The sequence below is a fragment of the Papio anubis genome, chromosome 2 (assembly GCF_008728515.1).
Source record: "Papio anubis isolate 15944 chromosome 2, Panubis1.0, whole genome shotgun sequence".
Taxonomy (NCBI): Eukaryota; Metazoa; Chordata; class Mammalia; order Primates; family Cercopithecidae; genus Papio; species Papio anubis.
Genome location: NC_044977.1, coordinates 102,338,031 through 102,361,661, shown reverse-complemented (window position 1 = coordinate 102,361,661; position 23,631 = coordinate 102,338,031). Strand labels below are relative to the sequence as shown.

At 47.4% G+C, this 23,631-nt stretch overlaps 1 protein-coding gene across 5 annotated transcripts in view; it reads left to right on the top strand.

Annotated features, from left to right (window-relative positions):
- Positions 1-23,631, top strand: part of XYLB (xylulokinase) — an 82,253-nt gene that overhangs the window by 14,699 nt on the left and 43,923 nt on the right. For all 5 annotated transcript variants that reach the window (XM_021934554.2, XM_017955587.3, XM_021934553.2 and 2 more), the window contains exons 3-12: positions 8,682-8,751; positions 11,277-11,357; positions 13,538-13,624; positions 13,947-14,075; positions 15,119-15,184; positions 16,496-16,568; positions 18,379-18,497; positions 20,798-20,879; positions 22,520-22,560; positions 23,189-23,304. In XM_021934554.2, coding sequence (XP_021790246.1) covers positions 8,682-8,751; positions 11,277-11,357; positions 13,538-13,624; positions 13,947-14,075; positions 15,119-15,184; positions 16,496-16,568; positions 18,379-18,497; positions 20,798-20,879; positions 22,520-22,560; positions 23,189-23,304 — 864 coding nt within the window. The remainder of the gene's footprint in view (positions 1-8,681; positions 8,752-11,276; positions 11,358-13,537; positions 13,625-13,946; positions 14,076-15,118; positions 15,185-16,495; positions 16,569-18,378; positions 18,498-20,797; positions 20,880-22,519; positions 22,561-23,188; positions 23,305-23,631) is intronic.

Here is a 23,631-nt window from a genome sequence, read left to right as displayed (position 1 = left end):
CACGGTGGGCTACTTCTCGCAGGATTCGGGATCCGCATCTGCGGACTACACAAAGACAAGCAACACAGATTAAAAGCACAATCATCATTAAAGTCATAGAGCCTCCAAGTGTCTTGATCCATTTTAATGGGTTAATAGCTGCTAATCCGTCTGCAGATCCTTCAGGCACTTCAGTTCCTGGCATTAGCGTTGGATGTGCCTGAGAGGTTTGAAATACTTGTTCCTTCAGTTTTGCAATACCAAAAGATAAATTTCCAGTATGACCCTTTGAATGTCTCTTAACTCTTTCCCACTCATGTTCTGTTTCATTATACAGATGAGAAGTAATGCAAACATCAGAAGTATTCTAATCACATTGTAACTGCATTCTATATTCTAAACTAACTACACGATCTTCCAACCATACAATAGTTTGTCAGAGATCATTAATCTGATTAGCTAGTTTCTGGTCTATATTAGCTTGGGAATTCCACAACAAAGTAGAATTTTTCTGCCAATTATTTACATAGTCTGCTGTTTGTACTGTGAAATGCAAAGCAACTCCAGCTGCCGCAGCAGTAGCTATGACAGCAATCAATCCTATAATGATTAAAATTAAAGTGGCAATGAAATGCTGAGAGCATCTCAGAATCTTTTGAAGAATTTCAGTAATAATATGCACAGAAGGAGAGGCTTCCCAAGGACGGGAAAGCTTTACAGGTATCCATATTCCTTCTCGGGCTCTTACCACTAAAATTGAATGATCAGTATTATACAAGGAAGAATTCACACAAGAAAGCAATCTACATTCTTGACAAGTCACATGTTGATTAGGGAGATCAAGTATTAAATCACCCACTACAAGCAGGAAAGGAGGACCGACACAACTCTATATCCAGACTGAATCATTATGAGCCAATTCTAACATGTAATTAGGATTATATTGGGTTGGCTTAGTATATTTCCCTTCCCAAATCTTTATCTTTTGCAGTGCCATTAATATTTTCCACAACTCCTTATGTTTAGCTCCTACAGCAGACCATATCATATGGGATTGAGGTGTCACTATACTACCATATGCCCAAATAATAGGAACTCTTGCTGTACTTTTTATAGTGTCCACCATCTGATATCATTTTGTTTAGATGCAGGGTGACCATTACCTACAGATTGAGAGGTGAGCCTCATAAGTGCCCCTTTAGGGGACCAATCAATAACGATGCCATATGAATCATTACGAAACACCTGTGCGTGCCCTGCGATACAAGCAAATCCCTTCATTTTTTCTGACCATGTCCAATCTACTTTACAGATAGGTTTTTGAGGGCGGTAAACTTTGGTTACAGGAGCATAATCACTGTGATAAATACTAAGACCAGAAAGCATATGTAATTGTGCCACAGAGATGTTATGTTCAGGCACTATTGCCAGCCAAGATTGATGACTGGGAGGTAAACACCTGTTGGCTTTTCCCAAGCAAATAGGTAGATGCTCAAATCCCAACAATATATTCATAATTTTTCCCTCCTTTTGAGGGTGAGACGGGCCTCTATCATCTGCAGAACCAGGCATCCAAAAACCATTAGTGTATACCTCCATTGGGGGGGGGTCTAACCATGTTACTGGCTGTAGAAGTGGTGGAAAAGGAATATATGCTGAATAAGTATAATTGTTTTTTGTTTCAGCAGTTACTGGGGGAATACTCATGGCAATGGTGAGCATAGCCATCATAGCTACCATTAGATTATTCATTGTAATTGGTCATCCCGCTTTCTTCAGATTTTCTTTCGCCATCTGTGTCAACTTCTTGATCTGGTCCCAGGTGGGTGGCTGTGCCTGACGAGTGTTGCTTGCCGAGACTGATGTCTTCCTGATTGCCAGTCTCCACATGGCTGCAGCTGGGGGGTCTTCAGGTTCCTCCCAAAATCTCTTCTTTAGCATCTGGCTCATGATAAGGTTTCAGGTGTCTTGATGATATCCAAATCGGCTGCTGGTTTTGGCCTGGAGAAACACAAGCATAACCTCTACCCCATGTTATTATTTTACCTATTTCCCAACTTTTTTTAATCGGATCTCTCCACCAAACCAGTTGTTTTGCTTCTGTCTTTGCAGCTGGTTTCTGTAGATGCTGTTCAGCTGCTGATAGCATCTGGCCTTTAGACAGGCTCAAAAAATTTAAAGTTAATAATGCTAGATTTAGTTGCATATGTGAAGTCCTATAGTCACTGTCTCTCCTTTTCTGTTTTTGCAACTGCTGTTTCAGGGAGAGATTCATTCTTTCCACTATGGCTTGTCTTTGAGAATTATATGGGATACCAATAATGTGTTTAATATTCCGTATAGAAAAAAAATGTAGCTAGAGCTTGGCTAGTGTAGCCTGGGGCATTATCTGTTTTAATAGAAGCTGGAATGCCCATCACCTTAAAACATTGCAAAAGGTGACATTTAACGCAGGCAGAAGACTCTCCTGATTGGCATGTAGCCCAGACAAAGTGAGAAAAGGTGTCCACACATACATGAACATAAGCTAGTCTCCCAAACGAGGGAACATGTGTGACATCCATTTGCCAAAGAGGATTATGTTCCAATCCTCGAGAATTAACTCCTCCTGTAAAAGATGAGGAATGCACCATTTGGGAAGTTGGGCATTGCTGGATAAAAACTTTAACTTCTTTCCAGGTAATGCTGTATCTGCGTTTGAGACCAGAGGCATTAACATGGGTTAAACTGTGAAAGTGTCTAGCGTTAGATATTGCAGTAGCAACTAGGCAATCAGCCATTTGATTCTCTGTAGTTAAAGGTCCTGAAAGAGGTATATGAGCCCTAATATGAGTAATGTAAAAAGGGTGCATTCTGCTCCTAACTGCTGTTTGCAGTTGGATAAATAAAGTCATCAGTTGCTCATCTGTGTGGAATCGTAGCTGAGCATTTTCAACTAACTGTGTAGAATGAACCATATATGAAGAATCAGAAATCACATTAATAGGCACATTAAAAGCAGTCAATACCTCAATTACAGCTACAAGCTCTGCTTTTTTAGCTGAAGTATAGGGCGTCTGGAAAACTACCTTTCGATCCAGAATAAGAGGCTTTACCATTACTAGACCCATCTGTGAAGACATTCTCAGGACCTTCAATTGGTTTGAATTTAGTTATTTTAGGGAGAATCTAATTAGTTAGTTTCAAAAATTGAAACAGTTTCATGTTAGGAAAATCATTATCGAGAATACCCACAAAGTCAGCTAAACGGGTTTGCCAAGTAAGACTATTTATAAAAGCTTGCTGTATTTGTGCCTTTGTGAGAGGGACAATAACTTTTCCAGGATCATATCCATGTAATTTAACAATCCGAGTTCTCCCATTTCCTATTATAGTAGCAATTTGATCCAAATAAGGAGTCAAAGTCCGTGAAGTAGTATGTGGAAGGAAAGCCACTCTATAAGATCTTGCTCTTGAACAATAACACTAGTAAGTGAATGCTGAGTTGGAAACATTAGCAAATCTATAGTCTTCTCTGGATCTGTTCTATTTATTTGGGCCTTATGGACTTGCTTCTCGATTAGCTGCAGCTCTGCCTCAGCTTCTTTTGTTAATTGCCAAGGGCTTGTGAGACTAGGATCTCCTCTAAGGATAGAAGACAGATTACTCATGGCATAGGTAGGACTGCCTACAGCAGGCCATATCCGATTAATGTCCCCTAGTAGTTTTTGAAAGTCATTCAGTGTTTTCTTTTTCTTTTTTTTTTTTTTGTTTGAGATGGAGTCTCGCTCTGTCGCCCAGGCTGGAGTGCAGTGGCCGGATCTCAGCTCACTGCAAGCTCCGCCTCCTGGGTTCACGCCATTCTCCTGCCTTAGCCTCCGGAGTAGCTGGGACTATAGGTGCCCGCCACCTCCCCCGGCTAGTTTTTTGTATTTTTTAGTAGAGATGGGGTTTCACCGTGTTAGCCAGGATGGTCTCGATCTCCTGACCTCATGATCCGCCCGTCTTGGCCTCCCAAAGTGCTGGGATTACAGGCGTGAGCCACCGCGCCCAGCCTCAGTGTTTTCAATTGATCCCTATGTGTGGTTACTTTCTGTGGCACAATAGTAGTGTCATTTACTAAGGTCCCCAAGTAGGAGTAAGGAGTAGTAGTCTGAATTTTGTCAGGAGCTGTCATTAAACCAGCATGAGACATCGAGTTTTGCAAGTGATTATAACATTAGAGTAATATTTCTCGAGTGGGGGCAGCACAAAGAATATCATCTATATAATGAATAATGTAACAATTTACGAGTAGGTTCAATTGCTTGTCCTACATAAGTCTGACAAATTGTTGGACTGTTTACCATGCCTTGTGGCAACACTTTTCAATGAAAACGCTTAAAAGGCTGCAGGTTGTTGACCGCAGGAATCGTAAATGCAAACCATTCAGAGTCTTTCTCAGCTAAGGGGATAGTAAAGAAACAGTCTTTTAAATCTTTGACTATTAAAGGCCAATTTTTTGGAATCGTAGCAGGAGAAGGCAGTCCTAGCTGTAATGCCCCGATAGGTTGTATAACTGAATTAATGGCTCTAAGATCTGTCAACAATCTCCATTTACCTGATTTAATAACAAAGACTGGAGAATTCCAGGGGGAAAATGTTGGAGCTCTGTGTCCTTTTTCTAATTGTTCAGTAACTAAGTTCTCTAAAGCCTCCAGTTTCTCTTTACTCAGTGGCCATTGTTCTATCCAAATTGGCTTATCTGTTAACCATTTTAAAGGTATAGGTTCTGGAGGCTTAGCAATGGCTGCCATCAAAAATGGTATCCTAAGCCTTGGCGGGAACTTTTTCTTTCAATTTTAAGCAGTTCCTTCAAATCTTGCAAATTTTTTCCTAGTCCCATACCAGGGACATACCATATTTCATGCATCATATGTTGACTTGAGGGCTCTATAATTGTTCTGGAATTAACACTTGTGCTCCCCATTGTTGTAATAAATCTTCTACCATAAATTTATAGGTACAGAAGTTGTAATTGGTTAAATAGTCCCAGGTTGTCCATCAGGCCCTTCACAATGCAAAATGTAACTACTTTGATATACTTCAGGGGCTTTACCAACTCCAACTATGTTAAATTGAGTGGGTTGAATTGGCCACACAGACAGCCAGTGCTGTAGAAAAATGATTGAAATGTCCACTCCTGTATCTACCAATCCTTTAAATTTTTTTCCTTGAATGGTTATTTCACAGGTAGGATGCTTATTAGTAATTTGATTCACCCAATAAGCTGCTTTGCCTTGTTTATTTGTGCTTCCAAATCCTCCTGTTCGTTTAGTTTCTGCTTTCCCTATTTCCATATGTGGCACAGTCAGGAGCTGTGCTATACGCTCTCCTGGCTCTGCTTTCCGGGGAACAGAAGTAGATATAACAATTTGAATTTCCCCCTTATAATCTGAATCAATGACTCTTGTTTGTACCTGTACCTAGAAGTAATCCTACTGTCCCCCCTGGCAAGAGTCCACAGACTCCTGTTGTCCCCTTTTGTGGGAGTTCCCCAGGCAGAAGGCTCACAGCTTTTGTGCAGCATAAATCTACTGTGGCACTACCTGCTGTGGTGGGGGACAGGCATTGTACAGGGGTGAGGGAATGGCCTGAGCTGGAAATGCCCCAGTTTGGAATGGGGCCCAGGATGGGCCCCTCATAGCATTTCCTGAAATCGGGTTCACATCTTTATCAAACTTACAGTGACACTGATTAGCCCAGTGTTTTCCTTTTTTGCATTTTGGACATATTCCAGGCTCAGCAGTTTTCTTTTTACCCCCAACTGGCGGCCTGACTTACTGATTTTTTTGACCTTCTTATGACCGTGTTTCCCACAGTTAAAACAAGCTCCAGGAAACGAAGTATTTCCTTTACCTACTGTCAGTCCTGCAATTGCCTGGGCTAGCAGAATAGCTTTATGCAGATTACCTCCGATACCATCACAAGCTTTAATATACTCAACCAAATGTGCTTTTCCTCTAATAGGTCACAGAGCGGCTTGGCACTTAGGATTGGCATTGTCAAAAACTAATAACTGCAACACTGTATCCTGAGCAGCCGAATCCGCAATCACCTTTTTAAGAGATTCCTGTAACTGAGCTGTAAAATCTGCATAAGATTCTTTCAGTCCCTGTTTGACAGCACTAAAGGAAGGATATTGTTCTCCTCCTGAAGTGATTTTTTTCCCAAGCTCTAGTGCACACTCCTCTAAGCTGCTCTATAGCATCATCCTGTATGACCACTTGTGCACCTGAACCAGCCCAGCCGCTGACCCCCAAACTTGGTCTGCAGTTATATTAATTTGAGGTTGGGCCTGGGCATTGTGAGCAGCCTGGATGGAAGTTTCATCTGCCCACCAAGTTTTAAATTTTAAGAACTGAGCAGGAGTCAGACAAGCTCGAGTAAGAGCGTCCCAGTCAGTAGGAATCATCCGACTGGAGACAGCAACATTCTTTAACAGTCCCATTACAAAAGGAGAACCTGGTCCATATTGATTAATAGCTTGTTTAAATTCTTTGAGTAATTTCAAAGGAAAAGGCTCAAATATAGCCATAATGTTCACCTGTTGATCATCTGGGTGTAATCTAACAGGGAACTGCCAAGCATCCATATAACCCTCTCATCTAGCTTGCTGAATTCCTGCCTGAGAGCGGTCGCTCGAGGCGCTGCTTGGACAGTCACTGGGACAACAACTTTTCACCCAGTGTCCTCCAGAAAAGAAAGATCTGGAGGGTCAGGCCACTCTTTTTCTTCAAAATAATGAGGGGGTGTAGAGGGGTAGGGACAAACCTCTCCCTCCTTTGCCACTTTAGCTGGCAAACAAACCTGCTTTGTCATCTCTTCTGTTACTTCATTGTACTCTCCTTCTTCCTCTGATTCCTCCTCATCATCATCTGTGTGGAAAGGCTGCAAGGTGGAACGAACCAGAGCCCACACTGACCAGACAGTTATAGGAATATCCTCAGCACCATCCTTATATGCCTTTTTCAGTGTGCTGCCTACCTTTTCCCAGACCTCTACATTCATAGTCCCTTGGTCCAGAAACCAGGGACAATATTTCTCTACCGCACTAAAAAGCTGCATAAGTTGGCTAGTGCTAACCTTCACTCCCTGTTTTCTGAGGAGCTGCTGAAGCAGACTCAAATAAGCCTTGTGCCTGCTCGACCCTTTTCCCATTGTTACCCTGATGCTTCTGAGCTCCCCTTCTTACTTACCATGGGGATTGCTTAAGAGTACTTAGGTGTCCTCCAGCATAGTTCCGTGTTCTCCAACCGTTGCTCCCACGACCCTTCGACCTGGGTTCGAGCCCCATGTTGGGTGCCACCTACCAAGACCAGCTCGGTCATGGAGACCCCAACACAGCGACACTAGAAGAATGAAGACAAAGACCCAGAAATAAAGTGCAGTGTGGAATCGGCTAACAGCCTTGAGAGCTGAGAGCCACAAACAGAGTTTTACCCACATATTTATTGACAGTAAGCTTGCGATAAACATCGTTTCTATAGATTATAGATTAGCTAAAAGCATTCCTTATGGGAAACAAAGCATTCTTAGTGAGGAGCAGAGAAACAGGCACTGGTTGATTATCTGCAGCAGGAACATGTCCTTAAGGCACAGATCGCTCATGCCATCGTTTGTGGTTTAGGAATGCCTTGAGCAGTTTTCCGCCCTGGGTGGGCCAGGTGTTCCTTGCCCTTATTTCGGTAAACCAGCAACCTCCAGCATAAGTGTCATAGCCATCATGAGCATGTCACATTGCTGCAGAAATCCTATTTATGGCCAGTTTCTTTAAGGCCTTTTTATGACAGGCTTAGGGCCTGTTCCCAGAACCCACTAGATTTAGACAACCACTGATCTCCTTTTCTCTGTATGGATTAATTTACACCTTCTAGTCTACTCCTATATAAGTTATAATTGTGTACATATCAATAGTTCATATTTTTTCTTGCTCTGTAGTATGATATCACATATATGCACCACAATTTATCTGTTCACTCATTTAGGGACACTGGGTTGACTCCAGTTAATTATTACAAATAAGTCTGCTATGAATATTTGTGTACAAATCTTTCTATGGACTTCAACTTTCATTTCTCTTGGCTGGATACTTAGGAATTGTATGGCTAGATCACATGGTTATCTAATAGAGTCTTGGTGTGGATTCTGAGCCTGGTTTTCTCTTTTTAAACACATAGTTAAAAGGGTTGGATTTTATCAGATCAGCTCTTTGCACTAGAATCTTCTAGGAGTGAGGAGGGTGGGGAGAGGGTTCCAGTCAAACTTCCAAAGCCTGTAGTCCAAGGACTTCCTGGTCTGTTGTGATAGTAGAGACACTCTTTCCGCCAAGGCAGCATCTCTGGGTAGCTGCCCCTCTTCTACCTCTCCAAACCTATGGGGCTTGAAAGGGATTTTATAATCCAACCCTGCACTCCCCCAGGGTGAGCCTTTCTTATCTAGAAGGTTTCTTTAGAAGGTGCTGTCTGAGAATTGCCACCTCTGGGCCACTCTGGGCAATTTGCCTGTCTTCTCTTTCCATCTTTGCAGCCCTTGTGCCTGTTCAATCATCAGTTCCCACTTGGGGTTGGGAAAGGTTCTCCTTCATCTGGACATTTCCAGAGTCATCTATCACAGGGTTTCTCCTGCTTTGCAACAGTCTGCCTGCCCTGAGGCTCTGGCCTAATTCTCTGTTGTTCTTGCAGGACTCAGGGCGGTGTTCATGTGCACAAGGATGGGCTGACGGTCACTTCTCCAGTGCTAATGTGGGTCCAGGTAAGCGCAGGGATTCCTGTTCTCCTTCTGTCCCCAACCTGTCTCACTGGCAGACTCGTTGATTTGCTAGGAAGTCCAAAGGTGGCAGCCAATGAGAGCATCTGTTGAGACCAGGTCCTCATGGGAAAGTGGAGTTAGCATGGCTCCTGGGACAAGGCCCAGCTTCAGCTGGTGTCAACACTCCCAGGCTCAGAGCTTCCAGGTACTGGAGCCACAGTAGATAGCAAGTCCTGCCATTAACCATCTTTAAAATACTACAGAGCAAATCTTTTCCAAACATCTGCAGTCAGGCCCTGTGGCCTCCCTTGTACCATGAAATACAAACATAGGCTGGGCGTGGTGGCTCACACCTGTAATCCCAGCACTTTGGGAGACCGAGGCAGGTGGATCACCTGAAGTCAGGAGTTCGAGACCAGCTTGGCCAACATGGTGAAACCCCATCTCTACTAAAAATACAAAAGTTAAGCCGGGCATGGCGGCACATGTCTGTAATCCCTGCTACTCAGGAGGCTGAGACAGGAGAATCACTTGAACCTGGGAGGTAGAGGTTGCAGTGAGCTAAGATTGCACCGTTGCACTCCAGCCTGGATAACAAGAGTGAAACTCCATCTCAAAAAAAAAGAAAAAGAAAAAAAGAAATACAAACATAGCCCTTAGGGTCTTAGTGCTCAGCCTCCAAGATCCCTTAGCTCCCTAAGCATTCAGAATGGCAAGTTATGGCCTGGCCAGTCAGACTCATATCAGTCCCAAGCCAGGCCTGCCTCTGAGCATCAACAGGAAAGGAGAATGCCTGTAGCAGGATCTGGTGACCTAGGGGGCCACAGGAGCAGGGATGTGGAAAGCACAGAGAGGCATGGTAGCACCAGGGGCTACCTCATCATATGCTACAGGGTCCCCAAGTCCCTGAAACTGGAGGCCAATTAAGTGTGTGTCTTCCAAAAGGTTTTTTTCTGTCCTCCAATACCTATCTAACCAGTTTCCTATATTAAATTCTTTTTGTTAAAAATAACTAGTATGATTTCTTTTTTATTGGTGTAACCCTGATTCATACACTGGAGAATTGGGGTAAAGGATGAAGTTTTATCCAGACAAACTGGCTAGAATGTACTTCAGAGGGAGCTGAGCCAGACCACGGGGCAGAGTGGGAGGGTCGGGGGTTAGAGGCAATGGTCAGTGTCAGGAGGTCCCAGTGATGATGGCGAGGGCATCTCATAGGCCAAGGCCTTCACCTGGGGAGGTGAGCAGTGGGTGAAAGCCAGGCTTGGGGGCGGGGCCAGGGTGATTTCTGATCTGACACAGCCTCCAGGACCAAACTTGATCCTAGCTCTGCCAGCCCCTGTTCCGGCTGCGCCCCACTCCCTGCCCGAGGTTTGATGGGCACAGATAGAGATGGCATCCACAGCCAGGGCTGAAAGGAGCCCTCCCAGCAAAGGCTGGGGGTGATGGAGTCAGGCAAAAGTGAGAGAGTCTTCTCTGCCTTCAGGAAAACACAAGTCAGAGAGAATCTCTAATTCCTGCTGTGAAATCTTAGGAGGATGGTGCCAAGCTCTGCTGGACACCACCATCCATCCCACTCATTGGGTTTTGCTAGAAAGGAGAGTCCAACCAGACAGTAGAGGCTGGAATAGGGGCCTGGAACAGGTGGCCATCATCTCTATCCACTCCCTCCAGCCTCTGGCTCCTGGATACAGGGAGTCTGGGCCTGATGCTCCACTCTCATGGGAGCTCTCTACTTTGCTCTTCACTTCCTTGTTGCGGTAAAGTCAGATCACTAATATAGTGGCTTGAAAATGCAAATAAAAGAAGCCAAAAGTTGGCTGCCTTACTTTGTTTGTTTTTGAGACAAGGTCTCACTGTGTTGCCCAGGCTGGAGTGCAGTGGTGTGATCATGGCTCACTATAGCCTCAATCTCCTGGGCTCAAGTATCCTCCCTCCTCAGCCTCCTGAGTAGCTGGGATTACAGGCTCATGCCACCACACCCAGCTAAATTTTTCATTTTTTTGTAGAGATGGGATCTCATGATGTTGCCCACACTGGTCTTGAACTCTTGAGCTCAAGTGATCCTCCTGCCTTGGCCTTCAAAAGTGCTGGCATTACTGGTGTGAGGTGATGGCATGCACCTGTAGTTCCAGCCACTCGGGAGGCTGAGATGGAAGGATCACTTGGGCCTGAGAGGTTGAGGCTGCAGTGAGCTAAGATTGCACCACTCCATTTCAGTCTGGGAACCAGAGCAAGACCCTGTCTTGAAAAAAAGGCGGGGAGAGGGGGAGTAAAATTTGAGCATTGGTGGTTTATGATTCCATTTATTTAAAATATTTTTAGGATAGTTGACGTTTTTATTTGATTGATGCCTACTTGTTTAATTACTGTACTCTAGTGCTTACAAATCCCAAGTCATGAGTTTTTTTCATCATCTGCCCAGAGTCCTCTGCTGTAATGGCAGGCACTTGTGTTTCAATTCTGAGGCTTGCGTGTCTGATTCAGTGGTTCTGTACGGTCATGGTGGGTTCTGTTTTTCTTCTCAGGCACTGGATATCATCTTGGAGAAGATGAAGGCTTCAGGCTTTGACTTCTCTCAAGTCCTAGCCTTGTCCGGGGCAGGCCAGGTTCGTTTGCAGCAGACTCTGTCTGCCATGTGAGGGTGACTGTCCTGGGCAGTGGTGCTGGTGTTGAAGAGATGGCTCCCCTTGGATGGGGAGTGGCTCATTCTTGACAGGCACTGCACAAATTTCACTGTGAATAAAAATCCCTACAACTATTTTACTTTGGAGACTGTATAACTTGTCTCATTGCAAAAGGATCTGAGACAGTTCTTAGGAGTAAGTGTTATATAAAATAGGACTCTTGGTGAGAGAACTGAGTAGAGGTCCTCTAAAGGGGATGGAGGAAGCAATTGACATGAATTTATTATGACTGCTTGGGGGCACCACAATTGCTTTTCTATTTCCTAAAAGTAAAAGCAAAGTCAAAAATGATCCTAATAATGATAGTTGTTTCAGTAGAAGGAAGAGTATTAATAATGATATCAAAGGACATTGACTGAACACTTAGTGCATGCCAGATCCAACTCTGAGGCCTTTCCAGATGCCATCCAACTTAATCCTTACGATTCTACAGGGTGGTGCTGTGGAGTGCTTGGTACACACGCAGGGCATCCTGTCTGGGTTTGATCCCTGGCTCTGCCATTCACAAGCAGTGACCTGGGATGCGTCATCTGGCATTCTGGTGCCTCCGTATTCTCATCTGTCATAGGGTCATTGTGAGTGTAAGTACATAGCACAGTGCCTCCTATTAATACACAGTAAGCCTTATTAAAGCTTGGGCTTCTGCTATGATCATTAATATTTCCATGAGGCACAGAGAGGTGATGTCACTTACCCGAGATCACACCGTGCTGGGAGTGGGAGTCAGGACCCAAGTCCATCTTATCCAGTCCCTTGGTTGTGCTGGGATCACTTTTCTCCATGCTAGATTGCCATATTTTCAAATCCTTACTAGGATGTAACTAATTTTTCTGAAGATGCTTCTTCCTCCATGACCTAACAGGAATTTATTGTTTTGGTTCTTGTTAAATACAACAGAGATTCCCTGGGTGATCTTGTTTACTTCTGTCTCCCGAATCCCAGGCCTGGACACCCATCTCCCTCCTAGATATTCCCTGACCCCGTAACTGAATATCCCACAAATGCCTCAAACTTAGCATGTCCCAGACTGAGTTCTGTCTCCCTTCAGACCTCCTCCTTTCTGGGTTCTCTTTCTCAGGGAATTCTCCCCATCCACCCAGGGCACAACTCAATTGTCATCCCTGACTCCTCCACCTTCCCACCCCACATCCAAGGGTCCTCATGTCCCACTGATTTGTCTGTGACTCTTGACTCTACCATGTCTTCTCCAGCACTACTTGCTTGTCATTCTTCTCCAGGTCTCTACCGCAGCCTCCCTGCCTCCAGCCTACCTTCCCCGTGACTCCCACAAGCCCTTCATACATTCAGCCCTGTCCACGCCACTCCCACTGGTAATCCAGGGTTCCCACCACCTCCAAGATAAACCCCAGCCTCCTGAGCATGGTTTCAGGCACTCAGTGCTCAGGCTGTCTCCTTTGTCTTCAGCCCATCACCTACCCCCAACCCAGCCTCAGGCCCACTGCTTAGAATGCCACCCTTCCCGGGACCTGCCTGGTGCCCCTCACCTGCAGATTCTCTGCATGCAACACACACTAGGACCCTTTCCTGATACTCACGACCACTTCCACCCATCTGTACCCGAGCTGGTCAGGTGTCTGTGTTCCCACGGCCCTATCACTGCAGCTCCGTAGGGTTTTGTAATTGTACACTTGTGTCCTTTTCCCTGACTCAACTCCAAGAGCCTGAAGAACAGGGACGATAGTATCCTATTCATCTGTCCCAAGCCTGGCATGATCTATGTGCTTAATAAAGGTTCGTTGAATGAATGAATTAATTAATGAGGTGAGTGAATAAATAAATGAATTTCGGGTAATATTACAAGCAATGTCTTTAAATGCAGTTTTACAAAAGGCATCAAAATCCAGACCAATAATTTGTTCTTGGACCTTTTCTATAAGTTGTAGGGTAGACAGGGCAGAGTTCCCCCCCATTTTCTTGAAATGGAAACCAAGTCTCAGGAGGGTGATGAGCTCTGTGACTAAGTGGCAGGGGCAGGTGCGGAGCCCAGTTCTTTGGCATGTGGTCTGGGGTCTTTCTGTGTCTCCAGGAGGCTGTGACACCAGTGTGTGGTCATGTGAACATGTGCTTGGGTTTCCCAACAGCAACACGGAAGTATATACTGGAAGACTGGAGCCCAGCAGGCACTGACAAGCCTATCACCAGACCTCCCGCTACACCAGCAGCTGCAGGTAGCTGTGACTACACTGTGTGCGTGTGAGAAACTTCTGCAGAGTCCCACGTCCTGTGGGTCCTGAAGCCTGCTCATCTCAGTGTTGCAGCTATGCTCAGGCACCCTCACCAGAAGAGCTTTCAACCTCAGGCTTTTGGGGAGAGACCCCATTGGGCCAGTTCTAGCTTACAGCACAAAGGGCTGTTCCATGTGTCTCCAACCAAGGTCACTTGGGAAGAAGCGTCACGACTGCCGTGATGGGCAGTGTGACCGCCAGCCCTGGGGCAGCTCTCCAAGTCAGCGGATGGAGCTTAAGCCTGCGCCTTTGTCCTCCTTCCCAGGACTGTTTCTCCATCAGCGACTGCCCGGTGTGGATGGACTCCAGCACCACAGCCCAGTGCCGCCAGCTGGAGGCTGCCGTGGGTGGGGCTCAGGCTCTCAGTTGCCTCACGGGGTCCCGTGCTTACGAGGTAGGCTGAGGATGGAGGGGGTGCAGGCAGTGGTCTGGCTGCAGGCTCTGGAGGCATAGTGGGTGACCTGCCTCTGTGGGGATCACATGAGGTCGTGGAGGTGTTGGCCCTGCAGAGCCAGGAACAGGCACTCTGGCCCCTGGGTCCTGATCCAGGCCACCTGCCGCCCTGTGTGTTCCCAGGCCAGGCTGGGTGTGCACATGGCTGTGCTCCTGACACGGAGGTGCTGTGCTTGGGGGTGAGGAGGGCTCCTCCTCTCATTGTCTGTAACCTGGGGATTACAACAGGACTTATGTTTTGGGTAGGTTTGAAGTTGAAAGAAGCCAGTGCACGTAAGGCACTGAGTGCAGTGCCTGGCAAAGTTAAAAAAAAAAAAAAAGAATGTCTCTGTTCCACTGGTTCAGCAATGTCCCCAGGGGTGATTGTGATTAGGCCAGCTTGGGTCTTATGACCCAAGTAGAAGTTTTGGGGATAGGGCCAACCCTACTTGGGCCACCTGAAATAACAATATGTGGATGGGGAAAATACCCCGATCCCCGCTCTGGTGCCTTGGTCAGAACAGTCACCATGCTGTGTGAAGAGCAAGGGTCATTCACTCAGTGTTGTCCGGTCCTGATGTGGGAGAGGCCCTCCAGGAAGGCCCGAAAGTTACTCACTTCTCTATCCTGTGGGTGCAGAGCCATTGTTTACTGCCTGAATATTTGATTACTAAGGACATTTTAAGGATTTAAAGGCCAAAATCACATTGTTCAGTAGATATCAAACAGATTTAATGCTGATTTTAAAAATATTTTATTTATTAGAGATGGGGTCTCACTGTGTTGCCCAGGCTGGACTCCTGGGCTCCAGAGCTCCTCCCACTTCAGCCTCTTGAGTAGCTGGGATTACAAGCACACACCACCGTGGCCAGTTGGGGCTTACTTTTAAAAGCTTTCATGATACCAACTCCTATACAGAGCTTGCTACAGTAAACTCACTTTATGGAGGTGATTATTCATTCTGTGTAGGATTTGGGTTCCTAAGAATTTATATTTCTTTTCCAGCGTTTTACAGGAAACCAAATTGCAAAAATTTACCAGCAGAACCCCGAGGCCTACTCACACACGGAGGTTGGTTAAATGTTCCTGTTTGATTGAAAGTCACAGTTGAATTCTTTTCATAATCCATTAGAATAGATACATCTCATGTGCAGTGACTGAAAACATTGATAAGCAGACATTAACCAATGATATATTCGATGTGCTTTTTTCTCATTGTCAGGACATTTTCAAAGAGGAGGGGAAGAATGGAATGTGGGAAAGAGAAGTCAGGGGTTCTCCTGACCAGAAGGGTGAGGGTGAAGGTCCAGGTGGGAGCACTGGGGACTGACATGTTCCCGAGACCACCTGAGTAGAAGATCTGGGTGTCTGAGCAGGCTGTGTCTGCTCACTTTCCTATGTGGTTAACACAGGAGGACTACCAGGCACATGGCTGGCGTGGAGTCAGTGTTTTCTTTGGAAATGTGCAGGACTAGGCCTTTGTGTCCCCAGCTGTAGCCCTTCAGCCAGAGCCGCTGTCACAGGAACCCAGGTTCATTCCTGGCTCCACAGCTGCTGAAGCCAGCGCTTGTTGCTGCCTGAGAAACAGCCCCACACCCTGGCTAGTGATTTTCATCTTGTGATAAGGAAACGATCAGCTCACGTTAAACCAAAGCGCCTTTTTAATCTTAGAAATTAACATGTGGTTTATTATTTAATGATTCGAGGTTCCAGATTACTCTGCAGCATTAGCCATTAATGTAGGCTTTGGGTGGAGTGGTGAAAACCCTCCCTAAATTCTGTGTGTGGAACGAAGTTGGCCTGACAGAGGACAGGGGGTGATAACATTCTCTCCACAGTTCCAAAGGCCCATGATTCTCATGCGGAAGTACAGACCCTCAGGGTGGCATTGAAAATCCATCATTTATTTCTCTGGCTACTGCTCAGGGTCTGTGGCTTCTGAGGAGTCAGCTTTCCTGAAGCCCTGAGAGTGTCCTGGTTAGTTCTGAGGCCACACATCCACTTCCCTTGTGAGCAGAAGTAAATGCCAAGGAAATAGAGGAAGGAAATCCGGGCACACATTCCCCAGCATGTGGATTCTGGATGGAAAGGCAGCTTCCCTAAGCCCTTTCTCATAGGGCTTTTGGCTTTTGTCTCTTTTGACCTTGGCAGTTTTATGGCCCATCAGAAACTGTAGAGAATGAATGCTCTCCTGAGGAGTCCGCTCATGGTATTCCAGCAGCTCCTATCTGAGATGCACAGTCTCCACCATTATTTGGGCCTTTTGCTCAACGTTTCCACTTCCCTCTCCAATTTTTTTTCATGCTGTGTGTGTGTCAGAAGCATTCAGTAGCGCAGGGTGTGTGGAAGTGAGGCACCTCTCACTGTTTCTTTCCTTTACAGAGAATTTCTTTGGTCAGTAGCTTTGCTGCTTCCCTGTTCCTTGGCTCTTACTCCCCTATTGACTACAGCGATGGTGAGCCTCGGGGTATGGGGTGGGTGCCTGGGCAGCCTGCATGTGGCATGTGGGTGTGCAGGCAGTGGGAGCCCCATCTACCCTGAGTGGGTGCCAATCTTGTAGCCCTGTCATCTATTGCCAGGAAGGAAGTGTACTCATTATCTTTTGCCACTTAACAAATGACCCCAACACTTAGCAGCTGAAGACCACCATGTTTATTTTCTCACCTAGTGTCTGAGAGTCAGGAGTGTGGGAGCAGCTTAGCTGGGAGGTGCTGGCTTAGGATCTCCCACAAGGTGGCAGTCAGGCTGGCAGCCGGGGCTGAAGTCATCTTCAGGGTCCACTGGGGCTAGAGGATCCGTTTCCAGCATCATGCACAGGACTACAGGCAAGAGGCCGCAGTTCCTCACATGTGGACCTCTTTATGGGGCCATTAGTGACATTGCAGAGAGGGAGGGAGGAGACAGAGGCCAAGCAGAAGCTGAGCAGTCTTTTATACCCTAATCTTGAAGTGATGTGCCATCACTTTTGTCTCATCTTACTGGTCACACACTAGGTACAGCTGACCCAGTATAATGTTGGGGGGAACCTCACAAGGGGTGAAGACCAGGAGGTTGGGATCAGCAGGGGCAATCATGGAGCCTGGCTCCTGCAAGGAGCTAGTAAAGTTTTTGTTTCACATTTGGTGAACTCGTGAGATTTATGAGCTTCTAGACTCAAAACGCTAAAAAAAATAAACTGCGGATGATGCCAGTGAGGAGGGAAAGCTGGGAGGAGGTTGCTGCAGGAACTCTTGGATGAGCCTAAGAGTGAGAAGAGTGTGGACAGAATGGGGGTGGAGAATGCAGGGCAGGAGCCCAGAGCCGTGGACGTGGCTTCAGAATGGAGCCCGGGATGCTCTGAGCCTCGTGGGAGTTCATGGGAAGGTTTTGAGGGCTGTTGTGTGCCAGGCTTTATTCTGGTTTCAGGAGAGAGAGTGACTAAGGAGTGCTGTTAAGCTTCCCTCACAATCTGAAGGAGGCAACAGGGTTCCCTACAGCTAGCTCCGTAGAACTCAGACAGGCAGAACAGTCAACTTGGAGTAGCCTGCATGTCCACCCGTGTTCTGCACTCCTGCCACAGGGCTGATAACCGCAGCAGCTGCTGCGGGGGGCATTCCGGAGGTTTATGTTCCTCGGCCGCAGCTGGGCCCTCCACTCTGCTCCCCTTCACTCACCTGAGATGGCACCTCCTAATTTCACCTGGGCAGGTGACACCATCAGCATCCCAGCCCACCTCTGTCTGCCTCCACATTGGCTCAGTGGAGGAGGAGGTCTCTCCACCCATGCTCTGGGTTCCCTGTCCTTTCCCATCCTCAGGGAAGCCTTGGGAGGAGGATGTTTTAGGAAGGAGCTAATAGGTTGATCTCAGTGACCAGGAGGAAGTGTAGAGGACTCTGGGACCTTTCCTTGAAAGGTCAGATGATATTGAGAAATCCCTGGGGGCTGACCTGGAAACCTAAGGGACATAGAGAGTGGTTACTGGTCAGTGTGTTGCTGCTAGTTCCAGGCCCCCTGGGAGGTCTCTGAGCAGCAGATTTCCAAGCTAACTGTAGTGTTTGAGTTGATGAGGAATATTTGGAGGAGGTGTGGTGCCATGTGTTTCCAAGGGCCCCTAGGGCCTCTGGTTCTCTGGTTCCAGAACAACACAAGCATGCATACCTTCCATGAAGAAAGAGCTCCAGTACAAGTTGCGTCAAGAGAATTATCTGCTGTTTGCCAGATTTGTGCATTTTCACAAAAGGTCCGTTTTCAAGATGTGTCTGTTGTTTGTTTCCTTCCTTCCTCAGGTTCTGGAATGAATTTGTTGCAGATACAGGATAAAGTCTGGTCCCAGACTTGCCTTGGTGCCTGTGCACCTCATTTAGAGGAGAAGCTTGGCCCACCAGTACCATCATGCTCAGTTGTGGTAGGTCTCCTTTCTGGCGATGTGGCACATTTAAGAGCTGGCAGCTACCAGGGAAGCACTGTAGCACGCACACACACACACACACACACACAGACACACACACACAGACACAGACACACACACACACAGACACAGACACACACAGACACACACAGACACACACACACACACACAGACACACACACACAGACACACACACACACACACACAGACACACACACACACACTGCACACTCCCTTGTTCATTCACCCACAGGCATACACTTGCAGGGTCTTCAGTTTAGCCTAAGATGTAAGTCAGTGTCTGGATCAGTGCCTTGCACATAGTAGGTGCTCAGGTACATGCCTTATGGTCGGCAGGACTTTGGAAAATTCCACTAGGAATTTATTAGAATAGAGATAAAAATGGCAGGTGATTGCATAGCTAAAGAAAAAATGCACAAAGTGCTGAAATTCTAGGGACTGCTGATGAAGCTTGAAGGAGGCAGCCTTGGGGAAAACAAAGAAATACCAGCGGGGCTGGCGCAGCACAGGCCCTGGCACTGGACAGCCTGGGACTGAATCCTGGTTCTACCAGCTTTGTGACTTTGTGTCTCGGTTTCCTCATCTGGAACAAGGGGAATGCTGCTGTTCATCTTACACGGCTGTTGTGCAAATTAGATGAGTTAATATGTTTAAAGCACTTAAAATAGTGCCTGGTCCCACGGGTAATGGGAAAAACGTTTACCCATCACGGCAGCACCACCCGTTTGCAGTGGACACCGGCTGTGAATGTGCTGGTGTGTCCTCGTTGGCCAGCCCTGTTCTCCATTGTCCTGTGGGCACAATGAAGTAGAGAGAGAGAGATCTGGGTCCTGCCTCTGGGGCCCTTTGGTGGGAAATGCTTACCACAGAGCCAGAACAACCAGAAGGAACTCTGGGTGGGAGAGAATGTTGGTGTGAACAAGGGACAAGGGCACTCTGAGGCCTGGAGGGAGTCGTGTAACTGGGAGTCTTGGGCCATGTGGAGGAGGGGCTGCTGTGAGGACTTCTCATTGGGAGTCTCAGCCACAGAAGCACTTTTGTTTTCTTTTCAGAGACAGAGTCTCACCTTGTCACCCAAGTTGGAGTGCAGTGGCATGATCATAGCTCACTGCAGCCACCAACTTGTGGGCTCAAGTGATCCCCCTGCCTCAGCTTCCTGAGTAGCTGGGACCACAGGCGTGCACCACCATGCACAGCTAATTTTTTTTTTTTTATTTTGGTAGTGACAGAGTCTCACTATGTTGCTCAGATTGGGCAATTTTCCTGCCTCAGTCTCCCAAAGTGCTGGGATCACAGGTGTGAACCACTGCACACACCTGTATGATTCACACTGACATGCTGAAAACAGCCTCTGCCACCATGAGGCAGAACATCAAAGCCAAACCATCAGCATCTAAAGTATGCCATGAGGCCAGTGCATGGAGCTGAAGGAAGAGCCATGTGGCCCTGTGGAAGCCGACAGTGCAGAACCCAGACAGACTGACGCCGGTCAGAAAGGCAGAGAAAGGGCAGACAGAAAACAGCCAAGCCATTGGGACTGATAATCCACACGTGGCTTTTAGTTGGATGTGAAATTCAGAGCAGGCTTTGCTTGCCTTTTGCGAGAACTCTTGCCTCCAAGAAGGAGCCTGTGCAGACAAGCAGCTTGAGGATCGGGAAAGAAGTGACTCTGAAAAGGCATTTTCATTTGTCACATAGGTGTCATGTGTGGGCGAACCAAGCAGGACCCATGTTTTTCATCATCCCTCTTTTTGCAGGTAGTGCTCAGATAGCCCTCCCTGCACACTGTCTTTTTTGGATTACTTTCCTTAGAACGTTGTTCTCTGCACTTTCACGTCCAATTATTGTTTATCCAGTTGCTAGGGTGATAGAGCGAGTGTGCGAGGCATTATCTGCTCCCATGAGTTTGCTTACTGGCGTCCTGTTACCTTTTTTTTTTTTTTTTAATGCTATATCAAGAATTTGGAGCTTATAAAGCAAGCACTAGTTAGGGGTTGGTTTGTTCTCTCTACCTGAAATCTCAAGATCAGCAGTTTTTGAGATGACCTCATGCTCGTGGTTCCAAACCTGCACTGGACTTCTCTGGTGATTTGTGAACAGGAGGGACACGCCCAGTTTGTGACAGGGAGTGGTGTGACTCCAGGCTCTGCAAAACATTCCTTCAGCTCCAGTGACCTGGAGCCTGTAGCATTTTCATGGCCTGAAGGGTGGGTGGCTGTGCTGGGCAGGCGGGATTTACCTCAACAGAGCACCTTTGCTTTATCCCCGTCCCTCAGGGAGCCATTTCTTCCTATTACATCCAGCGCTACGGATTTCCTCCAGGATGCAAAGTGGTGGCCTTCACTGGGGACAACCCAGGTGAGTATCTCGGGGAGTTTCTCTGTCCGATGAGCCTGACTGGGTCCATGCTGGACTTTTGAGAATTCCAGTCCAGCCTCTTGGTGAAGCCTTCTGTGGTCATTCCCCACCACCCCCACCCTGCGATCTGACTCCTTGTACCTGCCCCATCTCAGCTCCAACTCTGCCCTCAGGAGCTGGTCAGTCTGCTCTCTCTGGATGAAAACTGCTCAATGATTAAGGAAGGCAGTCTTGCCCACCCCATCCCTAACCTGTCTTTTCTGTTCCAAGATGAATAGCTCAATTCCTCCAACCCTTCCTCTAGGACATGGTTTTAAGTCTCTGCCCTGTCATCTGATCTGCAGCAATGACTTGTTTCTCGTCCAGACACCTCATCTCCTTCCCTAGCCTCTTCTCTTCCTCCTCTTCTCCTCTGGGTAGTCCTGAAGCCACCCCTGGAGGGGCCCTCGGATCTCTGAAGGAAGGCCAGGTGGGCTGCACTAAACAACACCCTAACTACTACCCCTCAGCCCCACCCCAGGAAAAGTCTTTTTCTAACGATCCACCAGATTAGGGTTACATTTAATTCTAACTAGAAAGGTTAATTTTTAACCCTAATTAGAAAGGTTACTTTCTGTCCTTTCAGTCTTCTTTCTGTGCTCATAAATAAGCATTGTTTATTTTAATCAACCTGGGCAGTATCTTTCTCATTTTAACAGTTGTCTAGAGCTCAATTGTCCCAGCATTTATTTCACCAGTCCCTTATGGATGGAGGGTGGTGTTGCTTCAGTGTTTGGCAGTGCAAACGATGTTGAGATGCACATTCGGTCTCATCTCTTTGTTGTTACAGGATAAGTTCTCAAAGGTGGGATTCCTGGATCCAAGGCTTCTGACACACACACTGCTGATTGAACCTCAGTGGCAGTGTTTGTGCACCTGTTTCTCACTCCCATTTCACCTTTACTCACATGTTCATTCACTCAGCATTTAGTGAGTGCCTATTATGTGCCAGGCCTTCCTTCAGCACTGGGGCACTTCAGCAATCAAGGCAGATAAAGATTGCTGTTGTGAGCCAGGTGTGGTAGTGTGCACCTGTAGTCTTAGCTACTTGCAGGCTGAGGTTGGGAGGACTGCATGATCACGGAGTTCGAGGCTGCAGTGAGCTATAATCATGCCACTGCACTCCAGCCTGGGTGACAGAGTGAGACCCCACCTCTGTATCTCAAAAAAAAAAAAAAAAAAAAGACTGCTGTTGTGGGTCTTGTGTCTAAGGCAGGGCACAGACAGTGAACATAACCTCACCCCCTTCTTTTCCATTACTGCCTGTGTTTTTCTCTGCTGTGTATCCTTGGTGTCTTGTCTTGGCCTCCTTGATTCTCTGCACTCCTGGGAGTGCCTGACAGTGGAGGGATGTTTGGACCCCTTCAGGAAAGAGACTTCACAGCTCAAATCAGAGCCCCTGCTAACAGACTTCACCCCCGACCCCTATGACCTTCTCTTAGGGCCTCCTGAGAGCTCAGCTCCCCCTGCTCCTGCCACCACCCTAGGGTGTGGGTGGGGGTTGGAGGTGGGGGCTGTGCGCCTGCCTGGAGAGCCCTGTGGTTTGCTTTGTGGTTCCCACGTGGCCACCAGCTAACCAGAAGCTCCCCTCCCATTCTCAGCGTCGCTGGCAGGCATGAGACTGGAGGAAGGTGACATTGCGGTAAGGCGACTTCCCACACCCATAGGCTCTTTCTGTTTCCACGCTCACACCCACACTCTGATAAGTAGCAGAGATACTGCTGGGACCCAGACCCTGAAGGACCAGGATCTGGGTTCCTGTATATCAGAGTGTCTGCCAGTTCCAGAAGACAGTGGAGGGAGGGGATGGGGGCGCACATCTTTCTCAGAAAGTCATTGTTCTTTGCTGGATGGGCAGGACCCCTGCCTGCTTCACAGTGGCCAGTCTTAGTGCGTGCAGTGGCAGAGGGTCAGACCTGGGGCCAAAGGGTTGTGAGCAGCCCAGATGAATAAGGAAGACATAACCCAGGCCTTCCTACTTCTAGTGGAAAAGTCATGTGGGGAACCAGCCATCACCCAAACCATTATTTAGATGCAGTTGTGGGAAATCAGCACAGAAGATCCATGAAATCTGCATCTGGGGAGCTAACTCCTGGCTCATCTGGTGTGGGAGGGTCAGATGTGGCTCTGAGAAAGTGGCCTTGCATCTGAGGTCTGCAGCGTGAGTAAAGTGACAGGGTTAAGGTGGGTGGAGTACAGCGCGTCGCTGGCAGAGGGCAGTGTGTGTGGGCAAAGCCCAAGACGCCCCACCTCTGCCCATCTCTCCCCAGGTCAGCCTGGGCACCAGTGACACCCTGTTTCTCTGGCTCCAAGAACCCATGCCTGCCCTGGAAGGCCACATCTTCTGCAACCCGGTTGACTCCCAGCACTACATGGCACTCCTGTGGTGAGCCTGGGTGTTGGTTGGCACCATTCCCTGGGTGAGGAGGTGTGGGCAGATCTGGCACCATCTTGAGGACCCTAAGTCCTTCCACTAAGCTCTGGAATGACTCCCTCCACTTTCCCAGGCTCTGCTGGGCAGCTGAGACCCCCAAGGACTCACCGACTCTTGCTGACAGCAGAGCCGGGTGAGGAATAACCGAAGACCCTGAGTCCCTCAAGCCCGGGTTCAAATCCTATCCTCACCACCTATATCCTGTGTGACCTTGGGCAAACTCTGTAGTGTGGCATGTCTGAGCCACACTTTCCTCATGAGATGGGGAGGGCAAGAGCA